General features: G+C 30.2%; 1 protein-coding gene across 5 annotated transcripts in view; it reads right to left on the bottom strand.

Moving 5' to 3' along the window:
• LOC127728293 (ankyrin repeat domain-containing protein 12-like) overlaps positions 1–18,007 on the bottom strand; it is a 66,062-nt gene that overhangs the window by 12,425 nt on the left and 35,630 nt on the right. Inside the window, exons 12-17 of one of the 5 annotated variants that reach the window (XM_052235626.1) lie at positions 16,565–16,666; positions 15,125–15,226; positions 14,360–14,461; positions 13,527–13,628; positions 12,833–12,910; positions 11,674–11,775 (exon numbers count right to left, since the gene is read on the bottom strand). In XM_052235626.1, coding sequence (XP_052091586.1) covers positions 11,674–11,775; positions 12,833–12,910; positions 13,527–13,628; positions 14,360–14,461; positions 15,125–15,226; positions 16,565–16,666 — 588 coding nt within the window. The remainder of the gene's footprint in view (positions 1–11,673; positions 11,776–12,832; positions 12,911–13,526; positions 13,629–14,359; positions 14,462–15,124; positions 15,227–16,564; positions 16,667–18,007) is intronic. The other 4 variants (XM_052235628.1, XM_052235627.1, XM_052235629.1 and 1 more) reach the window with 4 other exon arrangements.

Genomic DNA, 18,007 nt, shown 5'->3' with positions numbered 1-18,007 from the left:
TGCGTTGTTAACTTCAACATCATTTGGTCTCTGGTTGAGAGTTGTCTTATCGGCAATCATACAACATCTTTTTATTTTCAAATTTAAAAATAAAAGATGCTGTGGATACTAAAGGGACGCTCAAAATCCATGAGACGAAGAGAAACCAACAACACTATAAAACGCGACGAAAGACAAACAATAGTCAACAACAACTACATGTATTAAAGATATATTACAAGATGTATTTAATAGGGATTCTACGATAACTGTATTCAAAAGTACACAAAACCAGAACAAAATGTCTGAAATGCTAAATGATAACATAAAAGCAAACGTCACTTATTGGTATGCTCAAACTTGCGTCTCCTTTCGTGATTTCATTGATAGGTGGTTACTGCTTACAAGAAAACTTTTGCATCAAGGGTTCCAAATGCTAAAGTTGATATCATCCTTTCAAGTTTTACGAACGCCAGCCTGATTATCTAACCGTTAAGGAATAACTGTGACATGAAGGATGTGTTCATCTTGTCTTGAAAACGATCCCTTTCTCTTTTCCTCGTATATGAAATTACCGAATCTGACTTATCAGGGTAATTTTGAAGCTGAACAAAAGAGAAGACAACCGCACCAAATTATGAAAGAAGCCAAACGTAATAAACAAAATTTAAAGTTAGTTGTCTACAAACTTTACATGAGAGATGATATAGAAAGAAAATCAGTTACATAAACAAATAATGAAGTATTCATCCATAGCAATAGCAACGATTCTACAAAAACAAAAGCACATCAAACCCGACAAAAATCTAACATGGAGTTCACCACGACCAAGTAAAAGAACAATGATAGATTCGGATGGTTCTCGAAATACACAGAATATTTAGGGACACGGCATGAGAGTATAAAATGTCAATAACAGGGTGAATGATATCTGTTTAAATGATATATTTTTTAATTTTGATTTTTAAATGTATGTGACCTATAAACTAAATTACTATGTCCGGATTATATGATATTATAATACACCATGATATTTGCATATTTATAGAAACCAAGTTTACGGATTTAGATAATTAGCTTTACCAGAACACAATGATTACCATACAAACAAATCGAAAGAAATTTTACAATGTTCCGAGGGGTATTTCAATAGTGTATAACCCAATATTAAAAAAATATTTGAAATTTCACGAATTTATCTAGTAGCTTTATATTTCTAAAATTTGTGTTTGGATTAGAATTTGATATTCTATTATTCCACCAGAAATACAAAATATTCTTCCATTGAAACATTTGATGAAATTGAAAAATGAATTTTTGGAGTTTACAGACAAAAATAATCATAATTCTACAATCGTTGGAGATTTAAATACTAATACCAGTACTTTACCTGATTATATAGTACCAGAGGAAAACCTTGTTGAAATATGCAACTTAAATGATGATCAAGGTCTAAATGAGTATCTATAGGATTTTGAAAATCTATATAGACGAAACATACCACAGTCAAGGGTAACTAAATGTTCATGCAAACCAAATAACTATGAAAATAAATTACTTAGCTTTTGTAAAATGTTAAACCTGTATATAGCAAACTCTAGAATAGAAGATCGTGGGATAGGCGTTAAAATTTGTAAAGATGTATGTGTGGTCGATTACCTGATTATTTCTTCAAAGTTATTCTCTGTTGTAAATGAATTTAAATAGAGGATCTTGAACCCCTTTTCTCAGATTGTCACTGTCTTATGCAGGGAGATGCACGTTTGGGCTAATTGATGTAACACTTGGGCTAAACATATGCTACGTTTGGGCCAAAGGCAAATTGACATTTGGGCTAATCTTCCAATGTAAAGGTAAATTTCATGTAGAGTACCTATATTTTAATTATCTACTAATACTCTATATGTAATCAATGCCTTTCTTTTTATAACATTTTCTTGTTTTATGTCCCCATTCCGTTTTCCAGACAGTGTTTGCTCCCTGCTCACCACAGGGTTGCGAAAGTCGAATTTGAAGTGAGACAAGTCGTTCTAGCGCTAAATACAGTTTAAACTGTATACAACGTTAAGTTATAAAACAGCTATGTTAAGATATAACAAAGTACATCCAGTAGATTTTTCTCAATGATTGGTATTGGTTTTTTAAATTCAAACAGCCTTTAACATTGTAATATTGTGATACTGTCTGATATTCACTGTAAACTCATTTTAATAAAATGATGTAAAACTTCAACATGTTAAAAGTTCTTTTCGTTTCAAACTAGCATAATTTCCCAATAAAGGGATTTTTATAGAGGTTGTATTTTTATTTTATTATTTGTATTCACCATCTTCTATATTCCATATTAAATATTGAAATTGATAAATTCTACCTGTACAGGTTAAAAAAAATTACTAGCTAAAATGTAAACTTGACTCTAAGATGTTTAGCCCATATGATACCACGCTTATGATTTAGTCCAACTGTCTTGCGCCCCTTATGCACTGTACAGTGGAAGCTATGCACAAAGAAATTGGAACCTCTATAAGAAATAAGTAAGAAAAGTATTAACACTGGAATAGTGAAAAAGAGTTCGACTTCTTGAAAACATTTGTTTGGATGAAAATTACGTTTTTTAAGATGTTTGATATAAATTAGATAATCTTACTGCTTGCGAAGATATACAAGGAGACATAAATGATGTAGTAGCTCAAATTACAAGTAATTTGTAAGAACTGCCAACCAATAATTTGGTGACAAACGGCCATCCGGGCGACAAACCTCAAAACCCATGTAAGCATAAAAGAACGCAATATAACAAAGCCCGCAGACTATACAGATAGAGTATAACTACCGAAAATAAGCAAAAAAAAAATGCTAGTAAAGAATACAAAAGATCAATATAAAAAAGGCATATTCAAACTATCAGCAAGACTTCGCTAATCATCTTCAGAATTTACCAAACAGAGATACAAAGGGATTTTGGTAGATTCTCAAAGAGGTTGTAAAAGCAAAGAAACAGGTACTCCCAATATTTCAATGGAAGTGCTATACGAACATTTAAAGAGAAATAAACGAAGTTGACAGTTTTGAACATACAGAAGAGATTTTTGATTCTGTTGATATCACAGATAATATACAACTCTTATCAAATAGTCCTTTAACAGAAAAGTAGACAAAAGATGTTGATAAAAGCTTAAAAATTGGTAAGGCAACAGGTTATGACAAAATTTTAAATGAATATATAAAGAAATGGTTGAATGTTATGTTGCATCTTGTACGATTGGTACTATGAAAGTTATATACAAAAATAGAGCATCAGAATTGGACAGTCTCACAGGGGAATAAATTTAAACTCGTGTTTTAGTAAAGCATTTACTACCATTATTTATAAAAGACTATATGATTTTGCTAATCAGTTATATTTTAGTGACAAAGCGCAGGCCGATTTTTGTCGAGGTCACTCAACAGTTGATAATGAGGTTGTTTTATTTGCATTAATATATTCATACATTTTTCTCTTTTCACTATGTAAGAAGCTATCTTTTACATTCGTGGATATCAAGAGTGTCTTTTTGATATTGTATGGAGAGTGGGTTTATGGAAAAAATTGCAAAAAACAAATATAAGTGGAAACATTTTCTCTGTTATACATAAAATGTATCAAAATGTTATGAATTATATAAAACAAAGTAAAATGCTATGACATTTTCTGTTTGAATGTTTTGGGTTAAACAAGAAGAAAATCTGTCACTTTTCTCTGTCTTTTTTCAACGTTTTAGACTACATTTTTTAGTTCAGAATGCAAACAGTCTTGAAAAAAATAATAATATATGCAATGAATCTTTGACTATGTATACGAAACCCTTTGTTATATCATATGCTGATGAAACTGTATTATTATTCGAGTGCGCAGAAAGACTATAAGAAACTCTCACAATATTCGAACAATATTGCAATATCTTGAAATTAAAAGTAAACGCAAAAGAGGTAGGAATTTACATCAAAAGACAGGACCTGCAACCCCCAATATTTAAAATGAATAACCAACCATTAGATTTATAGATTATTATCCTTACATTGGCTTTTTTATATTATATTGGCAATGTTTGTACCACAAGGAAAACAAGTGGAACAAGCACAAAAATCGCTAAATCAAGAGCAAAATCCAATTCTGTTTATGCCTTATTCTTCATATTCTTTAAGAAGGCCAAAGTATCGTTACACCTGATTCATCACTGCTTTCGTTATGTTGAATTTCAGATGCAAAAATGAAAAGGCTGTACCAAGAAGAATGTCTGTCAGTACTAAAATAATATTGTACAAACATAAAAAATTGGTTAGCTTTTCTAAAAATAAGTGTTGTCACACACATTGGACTATGTCACGGATGAGTCTTTCGTAGACAAAACGCGCGTCTGGCGCATATACAAAATTTCAATCCTGGTATCTTTGATGAGTTTATTTACAACCACTGGCTCGATGCCACTGCTGGTGGAGTTTTTATTGCCCGAGGGTATCACCAGCCCAGTAGTCAGGACTTCTGTGTTGCCATGAATTATCATTGATATGATCATAATTATAAATTACCTGTTTACCAAACTTTACATTTTTGAAATACTAAGGCTTTTCTACCTCAGGAATAGATTACCTCAGCTGTATTTGGCAAAACATGTAGGAATTTTTGGTCCTCAATGCTCTTCAACTTCGTACTTAATTTGGCCTTTTTAACTTTTTTTTTATTCGAGCGTCACTGATGAGTCTTTTGTAGACGAAACGCGCGTCTGGCGCAAATACAAGATTTCAATCCTGGTATCTATGATGAGTTTATTTACTTCGTAAAATACTATCAAATTATCGATGTTTCCAGAAACTGCGGTTTCACTGATGGTCTTCATATTGAAAATTGGTGTCCAACGATGACGTCAATATTTAATGTTGATCTAGATTTACTTACGTTGAATTGATTCAATACCAATTCCGACCGTTGTATTAACCTTGATTTGCCTTGATGGCTAGTTATATAACCCAAATACTTAATGCATACATAAATACTTTGTATACATATTTTTAATATTCAAATTCTTTGATAAAAAACATTTTCGACAACAATTAGTCAACTATCAACAATTGATAGTAATGACATAAAAGGCAATTTCGGATGACACTGATTGAAGAATTTAACAATTATCGGAAAGAGAAAAAAAGCCTTTAACCCTGGTGATAAAATTGTGTTTGTTTTATGTATTATATTCCATCTGGAATACTAAACAGTAATGCTGTAAACATATGTATACTCTTAAAAAGTAAACTAACAAAAAATACCGAACTCCAAGGAAATTTCAAATCGGAAAGTCCTTTATCAAATAGCAAAATCAAAAGCTCAAACACACCAAACGAATGGAAAACAACTGTCATATTTCTGACTTGTTACAGGCATTTCCTTACGTAGAAAATGCTGGATTAAACCTGATTTTATAGCTAGCCAAACCTCTCACTTGTATAACAGTTGCAAAGAATTCGCATAATATATCAATGAAATTAATGAGAATTTACTAGAAGTTATTGAAGCATAACATATGTATTTTTCACTACTTCTTTAGACCTTTATACTCGTATCGACCTCATACAACGGCTACAATAGTTATGCTTTTATTATCAAAGCATCGGAAATAGAGCATACATTAATTTGATCGGTTGTTACGATGGTATCAGAAAGTATTAAAGTTTTTAGATTTCTATTTGAAAATATTTAAAAAAAAAACTGTGCAATATCACTTTTCTAACAGTGATTTTCAGTCAACTTTCGAAAATACATTGATAATGTTACTCTTTTTGTATTTTGTATTATGTATTTTGTATTATGTATTTTGTATTATGTATTATATTTTATGTCATGTACATTTTTATATTTATATATTGTGTAACTCAAGAATATTTTGTAAAAATTCTTATCATTGGTGCATATAAAATTATTATCATTATATGTATGTATCCTTATAAGCTGTATTTGCTTTTGGAATATTGTATTACTATTTGAGCGAATAAGATTAGTTATTGTATACAAAATAATAAAATACAATCTATCATAAGGATGTTAGATGTAGCTCTGAATTTTATTCAGCACATCTATGTATTTTTGTGTTTCTTGACACTATTTAAATTTTCAAACCACCGCATAAATCACACTCAGAGGGGTGGATACACCAGCGATAGTACGCAGAAGTGAGAAAGAGAAAATGATGGAACAGTTCCAGAAATACTAGATTGGAGGAGTTGACAGAATGTTATTTCTTAAATCAGTGGGCTTCAAATATTCAGCACGTACCGACATGCAAAATCAATATTTTTACTCTTTAGATTTGCTAATTTTTTACATTTGTATCTGTATACATTTCCAGGACTTTTACGCGCAAACGTAATGTAATACGTGCAAACGTGATGCACCGGTAAGAATAATACCTCGTTGTAAAAGAAAGGGTATGACACTTTCCCATGATATTAATGTCTATCTATATCTATCATACTGTGAATTTGTGTAACATCTGGAATTTCCCTGAGTTTTGACTTATTTCTTTTGAAATAAGAAAACACCAGATCTTTGGCTGTCTCCATTCTTATCTTTAGTTCAGCTACCAACACATACGTTTTCTAGCAATTGACTTGATACTTAATACTCATTCTCTGTAACCACTTAAACTTTTTCGGCACACATAGTCACCGATCTTTCTGAAAATTGGCTGATATGTAGATCCTATTAGCCTAGGCAGAAAAAATAATGCCAACCGATATATTTATTGGTTGGTTACCATGGTAACAGCGGAGAAAGTTGGGATTTTTGAGAAAAATACAATATTTGGTGTAGTGCTGTGAAATTATGCGGCTACATCTATTAAAAAGAATCACAAAAACAATTAATTTCATTCTTGTTTTTATCAAAAATCAAAAAAAGTTATGGGGAATCTACCTAGAAACATGTGAAATTAATTTAAAAAAATGATCATCGTGCAATATTCCTCACAATACGAATTATCTCCCTTTGGTGGGTTACACTAATGACTGGACCAAAACGAAAATGCTAATAACTTTTTTATTTCTCAAAGGATTTGAATTGTAATAAATTTAGACCATTTAATACATAAATATAAAAAAAAAAAATATTGAAAACTTTTTTAAATCTTCATAAAACTTGACCTGACCAATGCTATCATTGGACCAAATGAAAATCGTTTCTTAAAAGATTTATGTTAAATTTGAAATAATAATAAAATTTTATCATTTGATAAATAAATATAGGAAACAATTATTAAAAAATTCCGAAAAAGTGACCTTTCTAACGTTGACAATGCCCTGACCAACAACAGCAATTACCTAACCGATGAAACTTTCTGTGTTATTTTATATTATTAAAAAAAACAACAGGAAAAATATATGTTTTTGGGTAAAAAACTTGACATGACCAACGTTGACTGTGTCCTGATTGTTGTACTACCTAATACTTATTTATATCTTATAGGATTTGCTTAAAATTTATTAAAAAAACAACATTAAGATTGAATGGTAAAGTCTTTATCAAATAATAAAAAAAACCTGGGGAAAACAGTTTAGGGTACTGTGACGAGCACGGGGTTATTTAAACTTTTTATAGTATTGGGTAGTGTATTGTATTTTACTGTGTTGTAAATTATGTCGTATATTACCGGTTATAATTTGACACATTTGATCACAAATATAAAGTAACACACAAAAGGTGTGAAGTAGGCCATAAATACATGTAAGTTGATAAATCCCATATAGTTTGTTTTTTAATATTTTCTGAACAGTAAATAATTATTTCCACGTCCTACTTAAGGCATGCCCGAGCCTTGTGCAGGATATCTTGGTAGTTTTAAATATTTTCATAACAAACAAATAAATATTTCGGGGACTACTTGAGGTATGCCCGAGCCCCTGTATGCACGATATCTTGGTAGTTTAAAATATTTTCATAAAATATAAGTGAACATATATATTCGCGGACTTAACTTGAGGTATGCCAGAGCCTTGTCTTAGTTGAAAAGTTCCCGAAAGTCAATACATTTATCGTTTGCTAATATGTTTGAAAATCATTTTATATTTTCTTATTTGATAAAATTAATGGTTCAATCTAAGTGTTTCTATAAATTTGATGCAAAGCCTATTACATATAAATAGGTATAAAGTCATTTCTCCTGGCCATGATAACGGTCAGAATGTAGGACAGAAAGTCACAGATAAAAAGTCACGGACAAAAAGTGACCCCCCCCCCCCCCCCGAAAAAAAAACCAAAGCAACGATATTGATTTTTTTCATTTGTGAAAAGTATTATTTTATGTGCCCCACACAAACAATTTTAAGCTTGGCCTTTCTTGAACTGTCAATTTTCTGATTGAATCTTCTTAATATTATGTATAAATAGTTATGAGCTAAGAGCTATAATTCCAAACAGTCAACACCAAGTGGCACTTTGATCTTTAATCTTCACTGCAGCATTTGAATAATTATAGTTGATGGACTGACTTGTAAAAACCATCGTTCTTTGAAACTGCATTAAATTGAAAACTTACAGAAGAGAGTTTTTGTATGAGAAATTTAGTCTATTTTAAAGCGTTTTCTAAGTTTATGCATATAATTTGTTGTTTCTATTGCAACACTATCACTAATAATGCCTGGAATATTATTAATATTTCTCAAATACAAAAAAACCTGCATAATGTAAGCAAAATTGTATACATTCATTGCTATATGTATCGAAGTTCATTAAAACGAATTTGTAAAAATCAGCACTCATCAGTAATTTTGAAAATGGACTGCTTGTTTCCATGGCAACGAATTCAATGGCAAATATTGCACAATTGAATATATATAATTTTTTAAATGATTTTTTTTTGTTTTTTCTAGATTGAGTAATTGTTTTTCTTGTATATTTTTCATGATCATGAAACAGACTGAAATTTCTTCATAATCAGCACTTTTATCCAGATTAGAGAAATTGTGTTTGTCTCCTTCAAGTAGTAACACCATTATCGATATACTATACTAGCAAAATTATTTATATATACACATGTGTGTATACAATGAAACTTGCTAAGTGTTTTGGTTTTCCTACTTTTGTGCACATTTAAGAAACTAACTGAAACTTTTTCAAAATTGTTTTAAACTTGTGTATCATCATGAAATTGCTTCCATAGCAACACAGTTTAAACTATAATACTTTTATATATGAATATGTTTAAAATTTTGATGATTACAATAATTTCTACATATTGTATATTTATTTATTTTTTCTGACTGCAGAATTAGGTTTTAAAACATTTTTTGTCAAAATTTTTCAATTTTTTTTTCTGAAAAAATTAAAACTAAGCATTTTGTATCCATGGTAACAAAATAATATGACATAATTCCCCATGACTTTTTCGCGTCATTAATAAGATAAGACTATGGTATTTATGAATTCATGGTTGACTTTTACTCAGGTGTCCGCAAAAAATTTTGGTGAGCATTCAAAAATGACCTCAAAAGGGTATTTTTTACCTAATGCAAACCACATAAAAAGGGGGGTATATGTGGTTATGATTGAAAATTGATATGAAAATATCAGTTATTAATTTACATTAATAAAATGCATATATTTAATAAAATCATAAAAAAATATTCTGTCTCTTATTTATTTAATATGAAAAATTGCCTTTTTCAGCTTAAACCATAGATATCCAGAACAGGTAAAACTGGTCATCGGTTGCTATGGCAACCGATATGCATAGCAACCAAAATTTTGCCATTTTTTGTTTGTTTCATCAAGACTAGTAAGTGTGTGAAGTTTGAAGAAAATCGATGACCATGTGTGCCACACTCCCTATGTAAGAGTTTAAATAGTTACAAAGAACCAGTATTAAATGTTATCATTTTTCTATATAGATAAATAAATAACTCTCCATTTTGAAGTTTGTCACACAAGTATACTAAATAAAAAAATATTTGATTTCACGTGCTGCTGGGCAAAAACAATACTTTTTAATTTTTTGTTAAATTTGTAACTGTATAAATTATTCAATGACCACGTTTTGTAATTCTAATAAGATAATCAATCATTACATTTTGGCATATGAAAATAAAGGATACTCCTCTTAAACTACTATATATAATGAGAAAAAATATAAAAACTTGATGATTGTCTGATATCAATTTTCTATCAACCAGGCATATATGCAAATCTTAATACTACAGTTCCTAAATCAAGTTGATTTTCTATTTGTCATTTGACTAATAAAAACTAAGAAATTAATATATTTTGTCAAAATGAAACCTTTTTAATCCTTTTTACAGTGCACATAAACGGGACAGAAATATTTGAAATTAAAATTGATAATGTTGTAGCAAAATTCACCAATTCGTAAAGTCTTATGTGCATACACAAACTCTATAGAGTTTCTACTTATATCAACTTTTGTTCAAATTTTCGTATTCCTGACGCTTTTTATTCTCAGTGTCGGACTTTTTCGCATCTGATACATCACTTTTATCTTTATGATCTTGCTCAGGGACTAAATTAAAAAGATGATGTGAACAAAATAACTCTTTGATGAACATAAGTTTCGGAAGATTTTTTTCATGAATGTTGAGTATCATCATGGAACAACATCTCTTGAAATATGAATAATGACCAATGTATCCAGAAACCGCAATTGGATTGCCGTTCTTTATCTTGAAATAAACACGTGAATCATTAACCCCGACATTTATTTCCATATAAAAAAATTATAAACTTAAAATGCGACAAACGGACGCATGTTTTGTACGAGTATATATAGAAAAGTTGATTAAACATAGGATGATATATAAGAAGTAAAAATAAATATTTATATCAGGCAATGATATTTAGTATATACTGTCAACAATTACCATTTATTTTCACAACAATGGGCACAAATGATAACCTTTATTCAGACCCAACAATAAAAATACTGATATTTTGAACAATAATGCAGATAATTGTATGATATTTTCGCTAAAATTCATCCAGAGTTTTCAATGCATCTGAGTTCAATCTAACTTATTTTAAGACCTTGTCATGGTAATATTCATTCTAAAACTTCTAATAGCGAGAATCCTGTACCTTTGCTGTTGTTGCTCCTTTCCCTGAAGCTGAGAACTGGACTCATATCCTATCAACATGAAAATAAATTCAGGGATTCCTATCCTTTCCTATATATTCCATCTATAGAAGTTTAAGTTTTAACTTACAAAGGAAACTCCAAGTTATAATCTGACAACGATTTTTACCAAACAATTATTTTTTTGTAACAGCGATCCTTAACGAGTGCGGGTAGACACGATGACTTCTATATAAAGATTCAAGAAATCGTTAGATCTGAACAAAATAGTTCAAAGTTCTATGACATACAGAAATTTGAGAAAACTGCTTTAATAATATTATGTGCGTGTTGGTAAAAAAATTGGAAGTGAGCAAGAACACTATAGTTTCTTCTATGGAAGTGAATATCACATTGTTGTTTTAACAATTAAAAATTATACAAAGATTACATTTCGATAGAATTGAGCCAACAACTGCATATTCAAGATCACATAAACAAAAAAAAATATTTGAAATGATATCTAATGACGTATAAACAAAATTCGCAAATTTATGTATGTACACAATTAAATTCCAAACCCTTCTGCTGATTAAAAACTTACTATTCAATTCTTCGCTTTCCTTAATCTTAATATTCTCGGTCTCATCAATACAGATCTCTTCAACTGATTCGTCCTTTTTGTCTTTATGTTCTTTTTTAGATGCTGAAATGAAGATAGGTTATACAAAATGAAAACGTTTATACGATGTTCAATGATTTTGTTCTAAATGACATTATGACATTGGCAATCATAACACATCTCCTTATTTTTATATTTATGGTATATATTTATTATGTTTACAGTCATGCATACGTAATACCAATTTCGTAAAATACTATGAAATGATCAATGTACCCAAAACAACGATTACATTAGTATCCTTCCTCTTGTCATTTACTAAAAAACGTCCAATAAGGATGTCAAGAGCGATAACCTTGCACCGGGTCACGACATTTCCTGATGTTGAACGTGCAAACTTCATAATGATAAAACTTATGTTGTAACTTACACAGACTACAAAAGTGGGGTTTTTTTCACACTTAACTGTTAATATTTTCAAAACTCAAACAATGTAAACATTATAAGTCATTTTTCGATTATTGTGTGTAAATTTTTAGTTTTTCTTTATTCTACATGGCTTGACAGTATTCATATACATGTAATAGAAAAAGTAAACTGTATACTTATTCATAACATAAGTCCTTATGTGTACCGGACAAAACAATGACATCCGAACAGCACATGTAATGCTATTGATGCATTAGCAAAATTCATGTTTACACAGTATAGGTGGCACGGTAGTATTTACATTCCAGAATTTAGGTTTCTCTTTTGTGTACCCTTCTTAAGTCAATGTATATGAAGTGTGAATGGACAAAAATACAGTATCTACAGAACATACTTTCTCAAACTGTGGGATAAATCAGGTGTAGAAAAATATGAAATAATTTTACATACAGGTGAAAATGATTTTTTTTTAATTTTTTTTTAATTTTGTATTCACTGCATGATAAAAGACCTAAAAGCCCTCATGGCTTTAGGTTTATGAAAATAGCAAAAAAAGTAAACGGTCATCATACATATTCAAATTGAAAGTGGGGAAAATTCTAAAAATGCTATCATTATCCCTATGGGCGAGGAAATACTACCGTGCCACCTATAACATTACACACATTTTACAATACAATATAACTAACTATCCAATTTTTGTATTCCTTACTCTTTTTATTCTCGGCCTCAACATTACCGATCTCTTCAACAGGTTCATTACTTTTGTCTGTATGCTCTTTTTCAAAAGCTAAAATGAAAAGATTATGTTAAACAAAATATCTATTTATACTTCAATGATTTTGTTCTGAACGACATTCTGTGAGATTTAAAGCATGTTTAATGTTCTGAACGAGGACAACAATACTCATAAACTGCATATAATATGTCGTAACAGTGATTCTTAACTTAGTCATATTGACCCCAAAAATCAATAGGTTTCTTCACCTTTCCGATTTCTTCATTCTGTAAAAGTGTTCAAGGAAACCTCAAGGTATTATCTAGAAACCATTTGTTTAAAGCCATTGGCGGATGAGCAGACTGACAGCCTAATAGAAGGCTATTATAAAAAGATTCAAATAGCATAAAAATTATTAGACCTGACAAAAAAGTAAAGTCATCGAAGAATTTGAAGAAAAAAAAAACAATTGTTTGTATTCTGGAAATGAATTTCCAAATTATCATTTTAATCATAAACACAATACAAAGACAATACTTCGAAATGTTTTTGGGCAAAAACTGCTTATCTAATATAACTAATTCTGAGAAAAAAAAATTGACATGATAACTGATGACGTATAAGTAAATTTTGCAAACTCATATGTGTACACCATTACACTCCAAACCCATGCTGTATAAAAACTTACTATACAATTCTTCGTTTTCCTTACTCTTAATATTTTTAGCCTCATCAATACAGATCTCTTCATCTGATTCGTCCCTTTGGTCTTTATGCTCTTTTGTAGATGCTGAAATGAAAAATTAAGACAACGTTTATACCTTGTTGAGTGATTTCGTTCTAAATGACATTATATTATATTTCAACTATGTTTAGTGTTATGGACGTGGGATAACAATCTCATAAAATACTATGAAATGATCAATGTATTCAAAACAACGGTTACATTAGTATTCTTCATCTTGTCATTTACTTAAAAATGTCGAATGAGGATGTCAAGAGCGATTACCTTGTACAAGATCACGACATTTCCTGGTGTTGAAAGTCCAAATTCCTAATGATAAAACGTGTGTACTTAGTTTAAGAGAATGAAAAAGACTTTTTTCAAACTCAAGGTTAATAATTTCAGAACTCAAACAATGTCAACATTTTCATTTTAAGATAAAATAGTAGTAGTGCCAAAATAAAAAAAAACCTGAAAGTATTTATTTTTAGATAGCGTTAATCTATTATCGCAGAGGAAAAAACATGTCGACTTTTTTATCTTGACCCTTGTCAAAAATTGAAATTTTCTAATTATTGTGTGTATTTGATATGGTAATTTTTGTTCATTCAACGTAGTTTGACCGTGTTCATATAATGGGAAAAGGAAAGATACTGGATATTAATCTATGGCATACATCCTTATACTACCGGACAAAACAAAGACATCCGAACAGCACATGTTGATGTATTAGCAAATTTGCAAATTCATATATGGACAATGAAACACTAAACACATTTTATTGCATAATAACTAACTTTCCAATTGTTTGTATTCCTTCCTCTTTTCATTCTCGGCCACAACAGTGCAGATCTCTTCAACAGGTTCATCACTTTTGTCTTGATGCTCTTTTGCAAATGCTTAAATGAAAAGATAAATTTTACTTCAATTATTTTGTTCTAAATGACATTCTGTGAGATTTAATGCATGTTTAATGTTCTAACCTGGACAACAATATACATAAACTACATATAATATGTCGTAACAGTGATCTTTAACTTTGGCATATTGACCCCAAAAATTAATAGGTTTCTTTGCCTTTCCTGTATCGCCAGACTGCTAAAAAGTTCAAATAAAGCAAGGAAACTTCAAGTTATTATTTAGAAACCAATGAGTAGACCAGCAGACAGACAGACGGATGGGACAACAAGGGGACTACAATGGAAAAAATCCGGCAGCATAAAATTGATTATTCCGGACAAAAAATTAGTGTAATCAAAGAACAATGAATATGTTATTTATAAAAAAAAACTCCTTTAAAATGTTCTGTACGTGCTAATACATTGACGTGAGGAAGAACTTTGTAGGTTTCTACTCTGGAACTTTACTTCCAAATTATCATTTTAATTATAAAAAGTAATACAAAGAATGTATTTCAAAAAACGTTTGGCAACAACTGTATATTCAGGATCATATATTCTGAAAAAAAAACTTAAATTATAACTGATGACGTATAAGCAAATTCGCAGATTCATATGTGTACACCATTACACTTCCAACCCTTCTGTTGTATACAATCTTACTATTCAATTCTTCGTTTTCCTTCATCTTATCATCCCCGGTCTCAACAATACAGATCTCTTCATCTGATTCTTCAGTTTTGTCTCCAAAGTATTTTGTAGATGCTGAAATAAAAAGATGTGGTGAAAATAAGACCACGTCTTTACGATGATAACTGATTTTGTTCTAAATGACATTATGGCATATTTCAACTATGTTTAGTGTCATGGACATGGGATAACAATCTAATAATATAATATAAAATGACCAATGTATCCGAAAGAACGGCTATATAAGATTTAAATAAAACTTTCTTTATTTCCTGCGTCCGAAGGGCTTTGTTATATTTACCTTTCTATGTTGTGTTTTGTGTGTACTATTGTTTGTCTGTTTGTCTTTTTCTTGTTTAGCCATGGCGTTGTCAGTTTATTTTCGACTTATGAGTTTGAATGTCCCTTTGGTATCGTTCGCCTCTCTTCTACATCGGGAACGCTCAAACTCAAACGTCATTTAGTTATATTACCCAAAATGGACATAACAAAATGGCCAAATTCATCTAAGGCAAGCTTTGCCTAAGGAAGTTGGAACCTAAGTTTTTTTATAATTTCGTAATTAATCAACGGAAGATTTTGGAAAAGTTTGTTAAAAATCATGCAAGCACCCAAACACTGACTACTGGGTTGATGTTAACATCGGGGTCTAACAGTCCATCATTGGTATTGATCAAGTGCTACTAAATAAAAATAACATTTCATTAGTATTCTTCATCTTGTCATTTACTTAATATTGTCCAATGAGGATGTCAAGAGCGATAACCTTTCAAAAGATGACGACATTTCCTTAATGATAAAACTTGTGTTCTAAAACACAAAATGGAAAAGAGCCTTTTCACAATTAAATGTTAACATCTTGGGAATTCAAAAACATTATCAACATCATAAGTCCTTTTAGAATAAAATAGTAGAAGTCTCAAAACTAGAAACGTATGAGAGCATTTAATTTTAGAAAGGGTTAATCTATTATCGCAGAGGAAGAGCACATTTCGACCTTGATAACTTGACCCTTGATTCTGAAATTTCAACTATTGTGTGTATTTTATAGTTTATTAACATAATAAAGAATCCGAACAGCGCATGTAATGATGTTGAGGAACATGTATCTGTAAAATAATGTCAATGTTGTTAAATTGTTTGTTTCGCTCTTTTCTCAAAAAGCAAATTTGAAAGATTATGAATTAGTCACAGAGGCAAACCGCGAAAAAATTAAGAGACTAAAAAATCCGATTCCCAAAAATATGAAGAATATGCAAGGCACAAAGAACATTTTTGAAAGATCATACAGTAGTTCATATATTGATGAAATTATGACAATTTAAGACAGCTAATTCTGATTGAAGAGTTTTAAAACTACATTCATTTATAGACAATATAACACTAAACAAATTTTACTACAAAATAATTTACTATCCAATTGTTTGTATTCCTTACTCCTTTCATTCTCTGCCTCAACAGTGCAGATCTCTTCAACAGAGTCATCACCTTTGTCTTTACGCTCTTTTTCAAATGCTAAAATGAAAAGATTATGTGAACCAAAATATCTATTTGCATTTATCAATGATTTTGTTCAAATGGCATTTTGGGGAATTTCATGTTAAGTGTTTTGAACGTGAACACAATGTACATAACCTATATATTATTTGTCATAACAACAATCCTTAACTTTGGTATATTGACTCAAAATATAAATAGGTTTCTTTCCCTTTCCTGTATCGTCACTCTGTATAAAAGTTCAAATAAAGCAAGTAAACTTCAAGTTATTATTCAGAAAGGGAAAAAGGACGTTTATCGAAAGATTGCGCAGTAGTTCAAATATTGATAAAATTTTGACAAATTAAGACAGCTATTTCTAATTGAAGAGTTTAAAAACTACATTCGTATTAATATCAAAGATTAATTTTGATGAGCATTAAGTTCACAAATTGACTGAAGAGGCAAATACAGCTGATATTTATGTTTTACTCATTAAAATTAAAGTGAAAAAACTAAATTTCCTAAAGAAATCCATACATCTCATTTTATCCTGTTTATTTAAAACTATTTATAACAGCACAAAACACCCTACAAACGGTCCAGAAAAATGTTTATATAAAGAAAATCTGGAGTCTCAAATTTTAATAATCAGAAAAAGTCATTTGACCAATAAAATGGAACTGTTTGTTGTTATTGTAATGACATAAGGAATTGTATTATCTCCATGATGAAAGGGAAAATAGCACATCAGATAATTGTTCCAAACAAATATAAGCAAACACTTTTAAGTTTTTGCCAAGAAGCGCTCATGTCTGGTCATGTAGGAGTAAATAAAACTAATCAGAATAAATAAATAATTTCATTAGATGTTGTTAGAGAATTGTGGAGATCCTGTCACACTTGTCAAGTGGCAGGAAAGCCAAATCAGAAAATTTCTTATAGCAACTACGGTTTTCTTTAAAAGTTTCATCCGACATTGATGAATATCATAAGGGAATTTTGTTTATTTTGTTTTAAATTTAGAAAGGATTGAGATAAAGGATAGGGAGCTTGTACAGGAACCTTAAGTTTTCAGTTCAATTGAGTGTTAGGGGCTCATTAGAACAATTAATAAAAACAGCAGTTACATGATATCCTGAAAGTAAATCTAATGTATATAAATGTAAAAATATATTTTATAAAGCCGGTGAAATTGCAAATGAAAACTTTAGTAAAACTTTAATTGAAATAAAAGTTTGGTATAAGCATGCCAGAAAAAGATGTGTTTAACTAATGACAAAATTTGATTATTTTACCGATACCTGGACATACTCTGCAAGCTAGGTACTTTGGACCTTACACTATTGCCAAAAAAGACAGTAATATAAATTAAGTTGT

This window comes from Mytilus californianus, unplaced genomic scaffold (assembly GCF_021869535.1).
Source record: "Mytilus californianus isolate M0D057914Y unplaced genomic scaffold, xbMytCali1.0.p SCAF_2, whole genome shotgun sequence".
Classification (NCBI taxonomy): domain Eukaryota; kingdom Metazoa; phylum Mollusca; class Bivalvia; order Mytilida; family Mytilidae; genus Mytilus; species Mytilus californianus.
This window is presented reverse-complemented; position numbering and strand designations above follow the sequence as displayed.